Genomic DNA, 12990 nt, shown 5'->3' on the forward strand with positions numbered 1-12990 from the left:
ATTAAAATACTGACATCCTATTTTCAAGACTTGCAAAAAATGATTCTGCGTTTTGTATGGAACCAGCTAAGGTTTTGTATAGCTAAGGCAGGTCTTAGTAATAAAAAGAAAGTCGAGGGTATCACCATACCAGATTTTAGGCTGTATTACATGGCCATAGTGGTTAAGACAGCATGGTACTGGCACAAAAATAGAGATATAGACATTTGGAATCAAATAGAAAACCAGGAAATGAAATCAACAACTCCAGCCACCTAATCTTCGATAAACCAAACAAGAGCATCCACTGGGGGAAAGATTCCCTATTCAATAAATGGTGCTGGGAGAATTGGATATCCACATGTAAAAGACTGAAACTGGACCAGTACCTTTCTCCACTCACAAAATTTGATTCAAGATGGATAAAAGACTTAAATTTAAGGCATGGAACAATAAAAATCCTCAAAGAAAGAGTAAGAAAAACACTTGAAGATATCAGCCTGGGGAAAGATGTTATGAGGAAGACTGCCATGGCAATAGCAACAACACCAATAATAAACAAATGGGATTTAATTAAACTGAAAAGTTTCTGTACAGCCAAGGAGACAACAACCAAAGCAAACAGACAACCTACCCAATGGGAAAGGATATTTTCATATTTCAAATCAGATAAACACTTAATAACCAGGATCTATATATACCAAGAACTTCAATTAATTCACAAGAAAAAAACCAACAACCCCATACATCAATGGGGAAGAGACGTGAATAGAATCTTCTCCAAAGATTACAGACAAATGGCCAGCAATCATATGAAAAAATGTTCATCATCCTTAATTATTAGAGAAATGCAGATTAAAACCACCCTGAGATATCACCTAATCCCAGCAAGAATGGCCTATATCACAAAATCTCAAAACTGCAGATGCTGGCATGGTTGTGGTGAGAAAGGAACACTTTTACACTGCTGGTGGGACTGCAAACTAATACAACCTTTTTAGAAGGAAGTATAGAGAAACCTCAAAGAACTCACCTAGACCTCCCGTTTGATCCTGTAATCCCATTACTGGGCATCTATCCAGAAGGAAAAAAACCTTTTATTATAAAGACACTTGTACTAGGCTGTTTATCACAGCCCAGTTTACAATTGCCAAAATGTAGAAACAACCTAAATGTCCTTCAACCCAGAAATGGATCGGTAAGCTGTGGCATATGTATACAATGCAATATTATTCAATCATAAAAAAAAAAATGGAGATTTTTCAGCATTTGTACTAACCTGGATGGAGGTGGAACACATTATTCTTAGTGAAGCATCACAGGAGTGGAGAAGTATTAATTCTATGTACTCAATTTTGATTTGAAGACAATTAATTAATGACAATTAATGACTTGGTGGGGCATGGGGGAAGAGGAGAGCAGACAGGGAAGGAGGGAAGGGCTGGGGGAAAGGAAAAGAAGAAAAATTAAAAAAAGAAAAGAAAATAGTGACTAATCCACATAAATTGGTTTTAATTTTGACTAAAGTATTACTTACACATTAATTTTCAACTCAACATGTTAATATGTTTAAGATATTATATCCTCATTTATAACTGACATATGTTTGTAATTTCTCCTTTATAATAATATATTTTCTCCAACTTTAATATTAGGGGTACCCAGATCAAGTAGAATGAATTTGATATATTTCTTCTTTTTCTACTGTCTACAAGATTTAGCATGACCTGTTTTTTTGAAATTATCTTTTATTCATAAATATTGGTTGTCTATTTTTTGATACTTGAAAATAAGAAATTAACTGATGACTCTATACTGAATCTCAGAGTCAAAGCATTCTATAATAGACATACTCTTATTTGACAATGTGAATGTTACTTTCTTTGCATTATTATTATTATTGCTTAATATTTCAATGTAGCAATTGTCTGATTGCTTTTCTGAATGTATTTATGTTCATTCGTCCTTTATAAGGTTTTTGTTTCTAATCAAAAACAAAAACACAGATAAGTCAAAAATTCACATTATTTTCAAATATGAGTTCTGTCATGGAACCAATGCAGCACTGGCAGCTCAAAATATCAACGAAGTGCTTTGGGAAGGATGTGGCTAATGAACTCACAGACCAGCTGTTTGAGAAGTTCCATTCTGGTGACTTTAGTTTGAAAAGGAGCCCTGAAGTAACCTGAGGACCCCCCCCCCCCATAATGATGTACTGAAAGATACAATGGAAATGTATCTATCTCAACTTACTTGGAAGTTAGAAGCAAGGTTTGACATTACTATTCAAACAATAATAGACCATCTGAAACAAGTCAGCAAGGTAAAGAAACCAGGTAGGTGGGTTCCACATGAATTAAATGAGCATCAGAGGAGAAATTCTCTCTGAGCTTGCCTTTCATTGCTGACACAACATAAAGGTGAACCATTTCTACACCATATTGTTTTGAGTGATGAAAGACAGCTTCGGGTGGCGCCTGTGGCTCAAGGAGTAGGGCGCCAGTCCCATATGCCGGAGGTGGCAGGTTCAAACCCAGCCCCAGCCAAAAAACCACACACACATATACACACACACACACAAAAGAAAGACAGCTTCTTTTGATAATCGCAAGTATTCACACAATGTTTGGATGAAGATGAAGTGCCAAAAAACAGTCCCAAACGGAATATTCACCAAAAAAAACTAATGATGTCTGTTTGTTGGTCCAGCACTGGTATTGTCCACTACAGTTTCAACAAAGCTGGTCAATCGATAATAGTGGATGGCTGCTGCAACCAATTAGATGAAATGATAAGGATGCTTGTGATGAAGCAGCTAAGGTAGTCAACAGAGACAGGGCACTCCTCTTTCAAAACAACACTCAACCATATCTCATACAAACAACTCTGCTCAAACTACAAAAGCGGGATTGTCATCTACCGTATTCAGCTGACCTTGCACCAATTGACTACTCTTTCTTCCAGACTTTGGACCACTTCTTGCAAGGAAAAATATTAAATTCTCAACAATTTATGGAAAATGCCTTTTGTGATCTGATGGCTCCAGGCCTCTTCATTGCTGGCATAAAAAAGCAGGTAATTATGGTAATTAATTACTGTCATCCTAATGATAATTAGGATGACAAAGCTGTGTTGGCAGTTTAGGAATAATATTTGATTAACTGTACTGCTTCTTATTTGAGATATAATACACTAAACGTTTCATTCAAAATCAGGTATTTCATATTTTAAGGGAGCTCTCTGATTGGCCCAGCCTCTCCTGTCATCCCTCCTATTCTTGACTGACATCTTCAAAGTCCAGTGGAAATACATAGAAAAATCACTGCCACTGAAATACTCAGAAACTACCTCTCACTTGGAAAAGGTCCAAGAGCTGGAGATAAATTCTAGGCTGAAAACCATGATGAAGGTTAACTATGGTTGCCAGTTGTACATTAGAGAAAGGAGGACGTCTTGGAAATGGTCCGATCAGTTGGAACAAATGGCAACTGTTTCATTTAGGTGATACAGATTAAAAAACAATGTCCTACATAATTCTCAGCATCAAATGAACACAACACAAAAGTAGAGTTCTGGGGCTTCAGGATCCACATTTTTTCAGAAATAAGCTAATTTCCATATAGACTGGATGTGGTATTATAGCTATTCATCTACTTTGGAAAGACCAGAATGAGTTTGTGACTATATGCTAAACGTGTACTTAACAAAATGAGAGATTATCTCAAAAAAAGCAAATTTTAAAAAAAAGTTTATGAAGATGCCTATAGCTCATGTGTTATAAAGAAACTATCTCCTCATAAAAAGTTGGGTGAAGACTGAATAAATACACTGAATTAAATTTTCCCTGGAATTACCATCTAAAAATATTTCTGTTTTATGGGTGGGGCCACACCTTTGGTGCATCTTAGAATGCAGAATACAAATGTCTACATACAATAACTAAGAAAATGCCATGAAGGGTACGTTGAACAGTTTGATGAGAATATTTCAGATTGTATATGAAACCAGCACATTGTACCCCTTGACTGCACTAATATACACAGCTATGATTTAACAATAAAAATAAAAAAAAATAAAATAAAATAAAAATATCTCTGTTTTAAAACATGACTGCAGGATATCACCATAACTCTTAACAGACCACACAAAATAAAAGTATATTCTGTATCTCACAGATCTTCAATATGTTGATCACAGAATGTGACTAGAAAACACTATAATGAGAAATACTTTATGTTAAAGCTAAATTGGAAAATGTTTAACTGAACCAAACACACTAGAAATCATCAGCTCCCATTTAACTCTCTTCCCAACATCCTACTGAGGGAAAAAGCATACAATTCTGCCTGTTCAAACTTTTCCAAAACTCAATAGAAAACTGCTAATTTTAGAAATGAGGCAAGCTAGCTAGAGAAATTTTAAAAATGGTCACTAATTACTGAAAATGTATGAAGAAAAGACAAATATTTATTGAAATTCAGGCCTTGAAAGAAAGCTGAAAGTAGAATCTGAAGTTCAGTGGCATTAATCTTCAAATAATGTACAGCAAATAATATAGAGTTCCTTGGTGAACGCAAATCCACTATGGAAATCCTAAATTGACAATACAAGTAAAAGTGGTCACTAATCCCCGTTCTCCTTACACACATAGTGTGACCTAAGCCCCTGTCTCCTCACCTAGAAAACAGGGATATCATGTGTCTTAACCCCCTCAAGAAAAGTACTTCTAAAGATAACGTAAAACAACATATATACTTTATAAACCATGACATTGTAATCACATAGGTTAGGTTACCTAAAGATAAAAAGAATTTACATTACACCTCCCTCATATGTCAGTCTAGCATAGTACTTGACTTCATGACCACCAAAATACTTTCTAGAGCAAAACTGCCTTCAAATACTATGTGGTCAGTGACTTGTAGCACTATGTCCTTACAGAAATTCTAGCAGGCCAAACACTAGGTGCATTCACAGAAAACTTAGGCTTTTTTATAAAAATCTTCAGATATAGGCCCGGCACGATGGCTCGCTCCTATAACCCTAGCACTCTGGGAGGCCAAGGCAGTGGATCTCTTGAGCTCACGAGTTCAAGACCAGCCTAAGCAAGAGCAAGACCCCTGTCTCCACTAAAAATCAAAAAGTGAGGCAAGAGGATCGCTTGAATCCAAGAGTTTGAGGTTGCTGTGAGCTATGATACCATAGCACTCTATCAAAGCTGACAAAGTGAGCCTCTGTCTCAAAAAAAAAAATCTTCAGATATGAACATGTAGTCATCTTTTTGTGTGTGGTAAAATTTCTACTCTCTTCGCAAATTTCAATTATTATATATAATACAGGATTTTTAACTATGGTTGCCAGTTGTACATTAGATTCCCCAAATTTATTTCATAACTGACAATTTATAACCTTTGACATGTAAGGTTACAGGACTTTGCATAATAACCATTTCACAATGTATACATATCAAATGTCGTACACTTTAAATATATACAATTTTTATTTTTTATCAATTATATCTCAATAAAACTGGGGGAAATTGTTTTAAAAAGAAAGAAAATATTGGAAAGCCAAGAAATATATTCTAAAAAAAAAAAAGAAATTACACAAGTATCAATGAAAGGGTCAATGAGGATTATTTTAACATAAAAATACACTATAATACACTATATTATTCTAAAGAACAAAAGGACAAAAAATAATCAATTATAAGAAAGAAAAAGGAATTTGAAAAACCCTGAGTGTTTCTGTACAACAAACTGTACAACATGAAAAGGCTCAGCATAAGAACTAGACTGACACAGAGCCAAGCTTTACTAATAGTACAAATCTTGGCATAAAACTTAGATCAATTTAATAGCAACTTAGTGAGGAAGCAAAAGATAAAGGCAAGTACAATAGAAAGCAGACTGTGATATGCCATATGGTGAGGGCAATTACAAGGCCCATTTGCCTGGACAGTCCTTGTTTACACCTGTTGTTCTAGTGTAATTATTAATAGCACTCTCTTGAACTCTCACAATTATTCCAGTTTGGAGGATAAATTACATGGGCACTCTATCTATAATAATAATATAAGGTTAACAGTGTTAATGTTATAGTAGAGGCAAAATTTTATTTAATTCATTTGTGAAATGGGAATAAACAGATTCAGTACTCATGCAAACTCGTGTACTAAACTCTCCCTATGTATGTATATTTATAAGCAGTATCATTCTGTGCTCCAAAAAAATGCTCAGGGAAGGAGGGAGCAGGACTCGCTCGCTGTACCCCAGGGCAAGAGCTGAAGCAGAGAAGCCCACGGTCCTGATTCATACCCCTATTCCTCTGCCCCCTTCCAGTCTATCCACTATGTTTAATATGACCTTCTTGCTGAGGTAAATTAAAAACTAATGAAACAGGAATGAGAAAAGATTTTTTAAATGAAAATATACAATTACCATGTGGTCTAAGGGAAGCTGAAATAATTTGAGAAAGGGGCTAAATGATTCACTAGTTGAAACAGAGGTGTGGATGGAATGTTTCAATGCTCCAGGATGCCATAAGATAATTTCCAGTTTTGGGCTCTTCATAGACAGATCTCATATTATGCGGTAATCATTCACAATTTATAACTCGATTGCGTTTCATATTGTATACTTATCATTTGAAGTATACTTCTTTCTACAGAAACTGTGTTATGGTGGTTAACTTCCTAGTTCACCACAAAAACCTAATTAATCTATATGTATTATGCCTGAACTAAATGCTACCAATGTTGTTTCTCCAATAGTCAATAAGTAAGGCACCCTCAACAAAAAAAGGAACCCACTATAATAAATCAGAATTTGGGGATAGAGGTAGATGCAGGGATGTACAATCCTTTGGCTTCTCTGCCCACACTGGAAGAAGAGTTGATGGGCCACACATTAAATACACAAACACTAATGAAAGCTGATGAGAAAAAAAAAAAAAAAAGGTACATATATAATTTTCATGACATGCACAACCTAAGATAAAGTCCTCGGGGAAGGACGCGTTCAGGTTGGCATACCCATCAAGAACAGTGACTACCATGGCTTCCAGTGCTTTGGCCAAACCTCAGATGCGTGGCCTCTTGGCCAGGCACCTGCGGATTCACATTGTTGGAGCATTTGTTGTATCCCTGGGGGTTGCAGCTTTCTATAAGTATGCTGTGGCTGAACCAAGAAAGAAGGCATATGCAGATTTCTACAGAAATTATGATTCTGTGAAATATTTTGAGGAGATGAGGAAGGCTGGTGTCTTTCAGAGCGTAAAGTAATTTTGGAATATAAAGAATTTCTTTGGGCTGATTAACATAGACGTTTGTCACTGACCCGTGTTCCTGAGCTATGAATATGAGTGATAAATAAACTATTAATAAAAAAAAAAATAAATAAATAAATAAAAAAAAATAAAAAAAAAAATAAAGTCCTCATATAATCTACGCTCAGACCACAGTTTGGACACTGCTGGATGGTAAGAAATGATAGGAGAAGAGAAAGTTTTCTGGTTTCTGTTGTACTTGCTTTTAGGGACAAGCAAATATATGACTAAAAATTAGTTCTTATCAAATGTCATAAACAAAAAAGATAATTCAATAGCAGTCGGTAAATGAATTGGAAAAGCAAGAGATGGAGGAGGAAGTCCAGTAAACAGGTACTACAACTGTCAAGGCAAGACATAAGAGCCAGGTTATTCAACTAAATAAATGCTGAGGCAGGACAGACATTTCACAATTTAAGAAATATTCTAGTTATAACTAAAAAAATAAAGACACATTTTCTTAAGATCTCAAAAACTTACACAATGCTTCTTTACTATATACGTTAGAGAAGCACCTTAATTTAACCAAAGCTAAGAATCCTCCCTGCAGAAAAAATACAAACAGTTCTTCTTTATAACAATTGCGTGTCCATAGTTTCTTGTAGGACAAAGAAATTTTTAAGGTTGAACGTGGCAAAAGTAAAATCACAAAGTACAGGGAATGAAAACAGTGTTATTTGTAAGAGCATCATAGTAGCCAAATATATAATACTGTGACTAATCTGATAAAAACTCTTATAAAAGCATAATGTAAAAACTAGACAATTTATTAAGGCACAAATGGTAAGCCATGAACCATTTTCTCATTGATCTAATCATAAGAAAATAAGATTTATAATTATACTGTGTAATCATAAGCAGTCAAGGTAAAGCATTTTCAGCTACCATCAGTGTCCTGAAGATTTACCCAGAGGTTTTCAAACTTCACCTGACATCAGAATCACCAAGAGGACTTAGTAAAACAGATTGTCAGACCTGACCCCCAAGCTGCTGATTCATTAGAGCTGAGGCTGGGGTAAGAATTTGCATTTCTAATAAGTTTTCATGTGAAGTTAATACTGCTTGTCCAGGGAGCATAATCTGATTTATTCCTTGGAGCAATTTCTCACAATTTTGCCAACTCCCTTTCATCCACTTCTTCTCTCCCTTGAGGCCCAAGGATTTGGCTGCAAAGGTCTTTGTCCTTCCTCATTCTGCAGGCTAAATACAAACTATTAGAGTGCCCCAAACATTTTTCTACCTTGCTTTTAAAACATGAATATAGCTTCCATATCAACTTGAATAATTTAACCTGAATAGAGAAGAGGTAACTAAAATGACAAATGATTATTTTGTGCTCAATACACTATTAAATATCAAAATGCCTTCAAAGAAATGCCAAAAGATAACTTTCACCCACGTACAGATCTTTCTTCTAAAGACTCCTCTTTACAGGTATCCAAAAATCACTACTTCTAAGGTATCTTTGATCAATAATTAGGCACTCACATTCCAGATATAAATTAAATTTTAAAATTAATAAAATTTGCAACCAAAATACAAAGTCATAGTGACAAATCTAAAGGAAAAGGTTTTTTTCCCCAAGAGAAGGAATAAAATATAGAGCATAATCATGTCTTCCCATATGAAAATGATATATATCTAAATTCTCTGCCTCACTCATTCCCTTTTTTCCTAACTTAGTATTAATATAAATAAGTGGGCTTTTCTTACAGGTATCACAGGTTTCAGAGCTAAATTAAATCGTCAAAAGCAGAACAGCCATCACAAGGTCAGTAACTGATGTGCTAGATGTTGAAGAAACGTGCATAATAGTGACAGTGGAAATCAGAGAATAAATACAATGAGCAGTGTCTCTGGAACTTGCTTTCTTAAAAAATTTTCACAGTTGTCTGTTCTTATAAAAATGGACTAAAGTCTATGTAACTCATGACCTTGATTTACAATTCATTAGTGCAGTGGTCTCCAAATTGGGTGTGGCCCAGCCCACTAGGGATGTACAGTCCAATCTATTTCAGAAAGGAAAAAAAATTAGAATTTCTATTTACATTTAATTTTACCTCACTTTTTATTTTATAATTTAATAACACCAAGCTTTTATATTAATGAAGTTAACCTAGGGTAGAGCCCCTAAATAACTTTAAAATAAGGCCGAACACAAATGATTTTAACTTTCAGTGCCACCCACTGACCTCCAAGAAGATGAAGCTCTTTAAAAACTCTTACAACAAGAGCTGCCGTGAAAATATTAAGGCAATGGGAGGGTGAGATGCATAGAGGGGACATGGGAGCTCTGTGCCCTTCCCCTAATGTCTTGCCCTCATGCCTTGCTCTATGCATTTTTTCCATTTGGATGTTCCTAAGTTGTATATTTTATAACAAGCTAGTTAAATGTAAATAAAATGTTTTCCTGAGTTCTGCAGGCCATTCTAGCAGGTTATCACCTGGTAGGGAGTTCATGGAAATTCTGGACTTATAACCAGTGTCAGAAGTACAGGACTTGTGACTGGCATCTGCAGTACTAAGTATTAGGACTTCAACAAATGTTTTTGGAGGACCCATCTTAACCCACAAATTGGCTCTTTATAGGAAAAGTCTGCCAACTCCTACTTTAGGAGAATAAGAATTGAGAAGATGTATGTCTCTACATGTCATTGAACAGAGAGACATTTAAAATAAGAGAACTGAGATTTTGTTTTAAACATACTAAGTTTAAAGTAAGAACTCTCTAAACATCAGTCAGAAAGTAATACCCACAGATCAGGGATATGGATTGGTTTAGACATAGAGGAGTCAGGAATAACCTGAAAAATGGATGCGCATTCTCAAAGGAAACAGCATGTCAAGACCTGATCTTTAAAGAATGTCACTACTGGATAACAATGTAATTAAAGTATGTCATTGTTATATAACATTAGATAGTAATATAGAAAGCAATGTAATTTAGCATTATATAAACTGAAGGTATTCCAGCAATGACAAATCCAACAAAGAGGTTAAAGAGGTCTGAAAATGACCAAGGGATTTGGCTAGAATAAGACCACAGTCAAATAAAAGTAACAACTTTCATAGAGAAACTAAGAGGAAGACTAGACCAGGGGAAGGTCTATTCTCTAATGATTCAAAACTAAAGACAGTGGGTACAGTAAATTACCTAGTTGGTGGTCTCCAATGAACTACATCTCCTAGTTATCTATATCCTTGTATAATTCTCTCCCATATAGATTCTGAGATTAGCCAAATGAGTTGCTTTAGCCAATATATTAGTGAACGTTGGCAAGCAGAGGCATGGTAAGCTTGCACAAGGGAACTTCCCTCTTGGAACACTAGCACTTGCCATGCTGTAATAAAGCTTGAGCTAGATTCCCAAATGATGTGAGGTCACACAGACAGAGATCATGAAGAAAAAGAGGCCATCTTAGACACCCCAGTCCCAGCAGAGCTCCCAAATGAATACAACTGCCATGGTGACTTCAGCTTATACGTAAGAAAACACAGGAACTGCCTAGCCAGGTCCAGTGAACCCACAGAAGAAGAAGAAATAATAAACTGTTGTCATCTTAAGCCAGTGGTTCTCAATCTTCCTAATGCCACGATGTATTTCATTGTTACATAGGGTTCGCGACCCACAGGTTGAGAACTGCTGCCTTAAGCCATTACATCTTCGGATGGTTTATAAAGCAACAATAGATAACTGATACAGTGGAAACAGAATATATACATACTTAAGAAATCCAAGAATATGAGATTGAAAATTTTTATAGAACTAGGAATGCTTATATACAAATAGGGGACCCAGAAAAACTGTAAATATAGAGCTAAAATTAACATGTAAAAAAAAAAAAAACTAAAGAAGCTAAAAATGAAGGCCTTGAGCCATATGAGGAATCTTAAAGTTAACATTAGAAATGCAGTTGTTGTGTTGTAAGAGAGTATGAGGGGAAATGTTTCTCCACCTACTTCATCACTTTCATCTACTTCAATTCCACCATCTTTGTCATCATCCATTTGTTTATGTATTGTTTGAAGAGCTTCCAGACTAAATCTATCTTCTTCTGTAAAGCATGGTGGACTCAGTGACATGCAGGGATCTGAAATAGAACAAAGGGTAATTACTAACTTGCCATAGCAAAGCACAGGCTACAGTTAGAAAATGTCATTTTTTTTTTTTAAACCGACACAATTAAACTTTAGACTAAGTCAAACTAAGCAGCTTTAACATGTCTAGCAAAGTATTCTTTACATCAAAAGTATATTATACAAACACAACTGACTAAAAATAAATTACCTAATTTAATTAGAATTAGGCAACTACAACCAGGAATTACACTAATAGTAACTTCAGGTTGCCTAAAATCGTCTACATCTTTAACCATTTCTTAGTCAATCTGTTATATTTGTAATCATCTCCCCACTAGAAAAAATGATTTCCCCTCACTTAAAAAAACTAAAAACCACAGAATATAAGGTGCTATTTTTATACAATTCAATTTAGCTAAAATATAAATCCTAGGAAAGTTATCACCAAAAAAAAAAACCAAGGGACGTGCAGAATAGTCACATGATTTTTTTTCATTTTCAAGTTAATCCAAGGGTCTACTCATACAACTTAAATACATACACACCTTCTTAGGGTTCAATAACAACAGAAAAAGGAAAAGACTAACTGAATTCCTTTTTAATCTTGTTCTTCGTGGTTTTCTAATATACATTTATTGGTCAAATCTCTTCCTATAAAATATGAGTGAATCCTCATATTCAGGTTGCAAAAAAGTAACACATTTAGAGAGCAAGTTGGGTTTTTCTTTTTTTCTGGTAGAGACAGAGTCTCACTTTATGGCCCTCGGTAGAGTGCTATGGCCTCACACAGCTCACAGCAACCTCCAACTCTTGGGCTTAAGCGATTCTCTTGCCTCAGCCTCCCGAGTAGCTGGGACTACAGGCGCCCACCACAACGCCCGGCTATTTTTTGGTTGCAGTTTGGCCGAGGCCGGGTTTGAACCTGCCACCCTCGGTATATGGGGCCGGCGCCTCACCGACTGAGCCACAGGACCGCCAATGGCTTCAAATCAGACTGATGAAAATTACCTTCTATTCACATGACTAGTAAACAACCTATGTATCAAAATGGAAAAGTACTGCCGAAGCTTTACTCACTCTCAATCTGGCTGGCTGGTGGACTAATAACAAATTCCAGGAACTTACTTGCATTTTACTGGGTCACCAAAACAATATCCTTTCAAAATGCCGTCAGAGCCACATGTATTTCTAGAAACAACATGGCCTTAAAGTTTAACATGCACAGCATAGGAGAGGGGCCTTAAAGTTTAATATGCACAGCATAAGAGAGGGGCTAAGTTAAAGTTTGATTATACTAAATTTTTAACTATTGATGAAAGTATCATTCTGGCCCTAATCATTAATTAACTACTGTCAGTTAACTGGGGACAAATCACTTGTCCTTGTGTTTTGGTTACCTCATCTCTATAATAAAGCAAGCAGACTAGATACTTACTAAAGTCTACTGCTGCTGTTAAGTACCTAAGAATATCTAATTCTGTGCTTAGGAAGAAAAAAATTGGAAGAAGAGAAGCTAGTACTTGATACTCAAAGATAATTTTATTTTCTAAAACACAATTCTAACTTATATTATCTACAATGTTTAGACTTATAGCCAAAAATATA

General features: G+C 35.5%; 2 protein-coding genes across 4 annotated transcripts in view; one reads left to right on the forward strand and one right to left on the reverse strand.

The window, feature by feature from the left end:
• The window catches only part of STIM2 (stromal interaction molecule 2), a 125965-nt gene that overhangs the window by 54286 nt on the left and 58689 nt on the right, over nt 1-12990 (reverse strand). For all 3 annotated transcript variants that reach the window (XM_053577576.1, XM_053577575.1, XM_053577577.1), the window contains exon 2: nt 11266-11396. In XM_053577576.1, coding sequence (XP_053433551.1) covers nt 11266-11396 — 131 coding nt within the window. The remainder of the gene's footprint in view (nt 1-11265; nt 11397-12990) is intronic.
• LOC128575853 (cytochrome c oxidase subunit 6C-like) lies at nt 6992-7362 on the forward strand. The gene has a single exon (XM_053577578.1). The coding sequence runs from the start codon at nt 7034-7036 to the stop codon at nt 7259-7261; it is 228 nt and encodes a 75-aa protein (XP_053433553.1). The 5' UTR covers nt 6992-7033; the 3' UTR covers nt 7262-7362.

Source organism: Nycticebus coucang, chromosome 23 (genome assembly GCF_027406575.1).
Source record: "Nycticebus coucang isolate mNycCou1 chromosome 23, mNycCou1.pri, whole genome shotgun sequence".
Taxonomy (NCBI): Eukaryota; Metazoa; Chordata; class Mammalia; order Primates; family Lorisidae; genus Nycticebus; species Nycticebus coucang.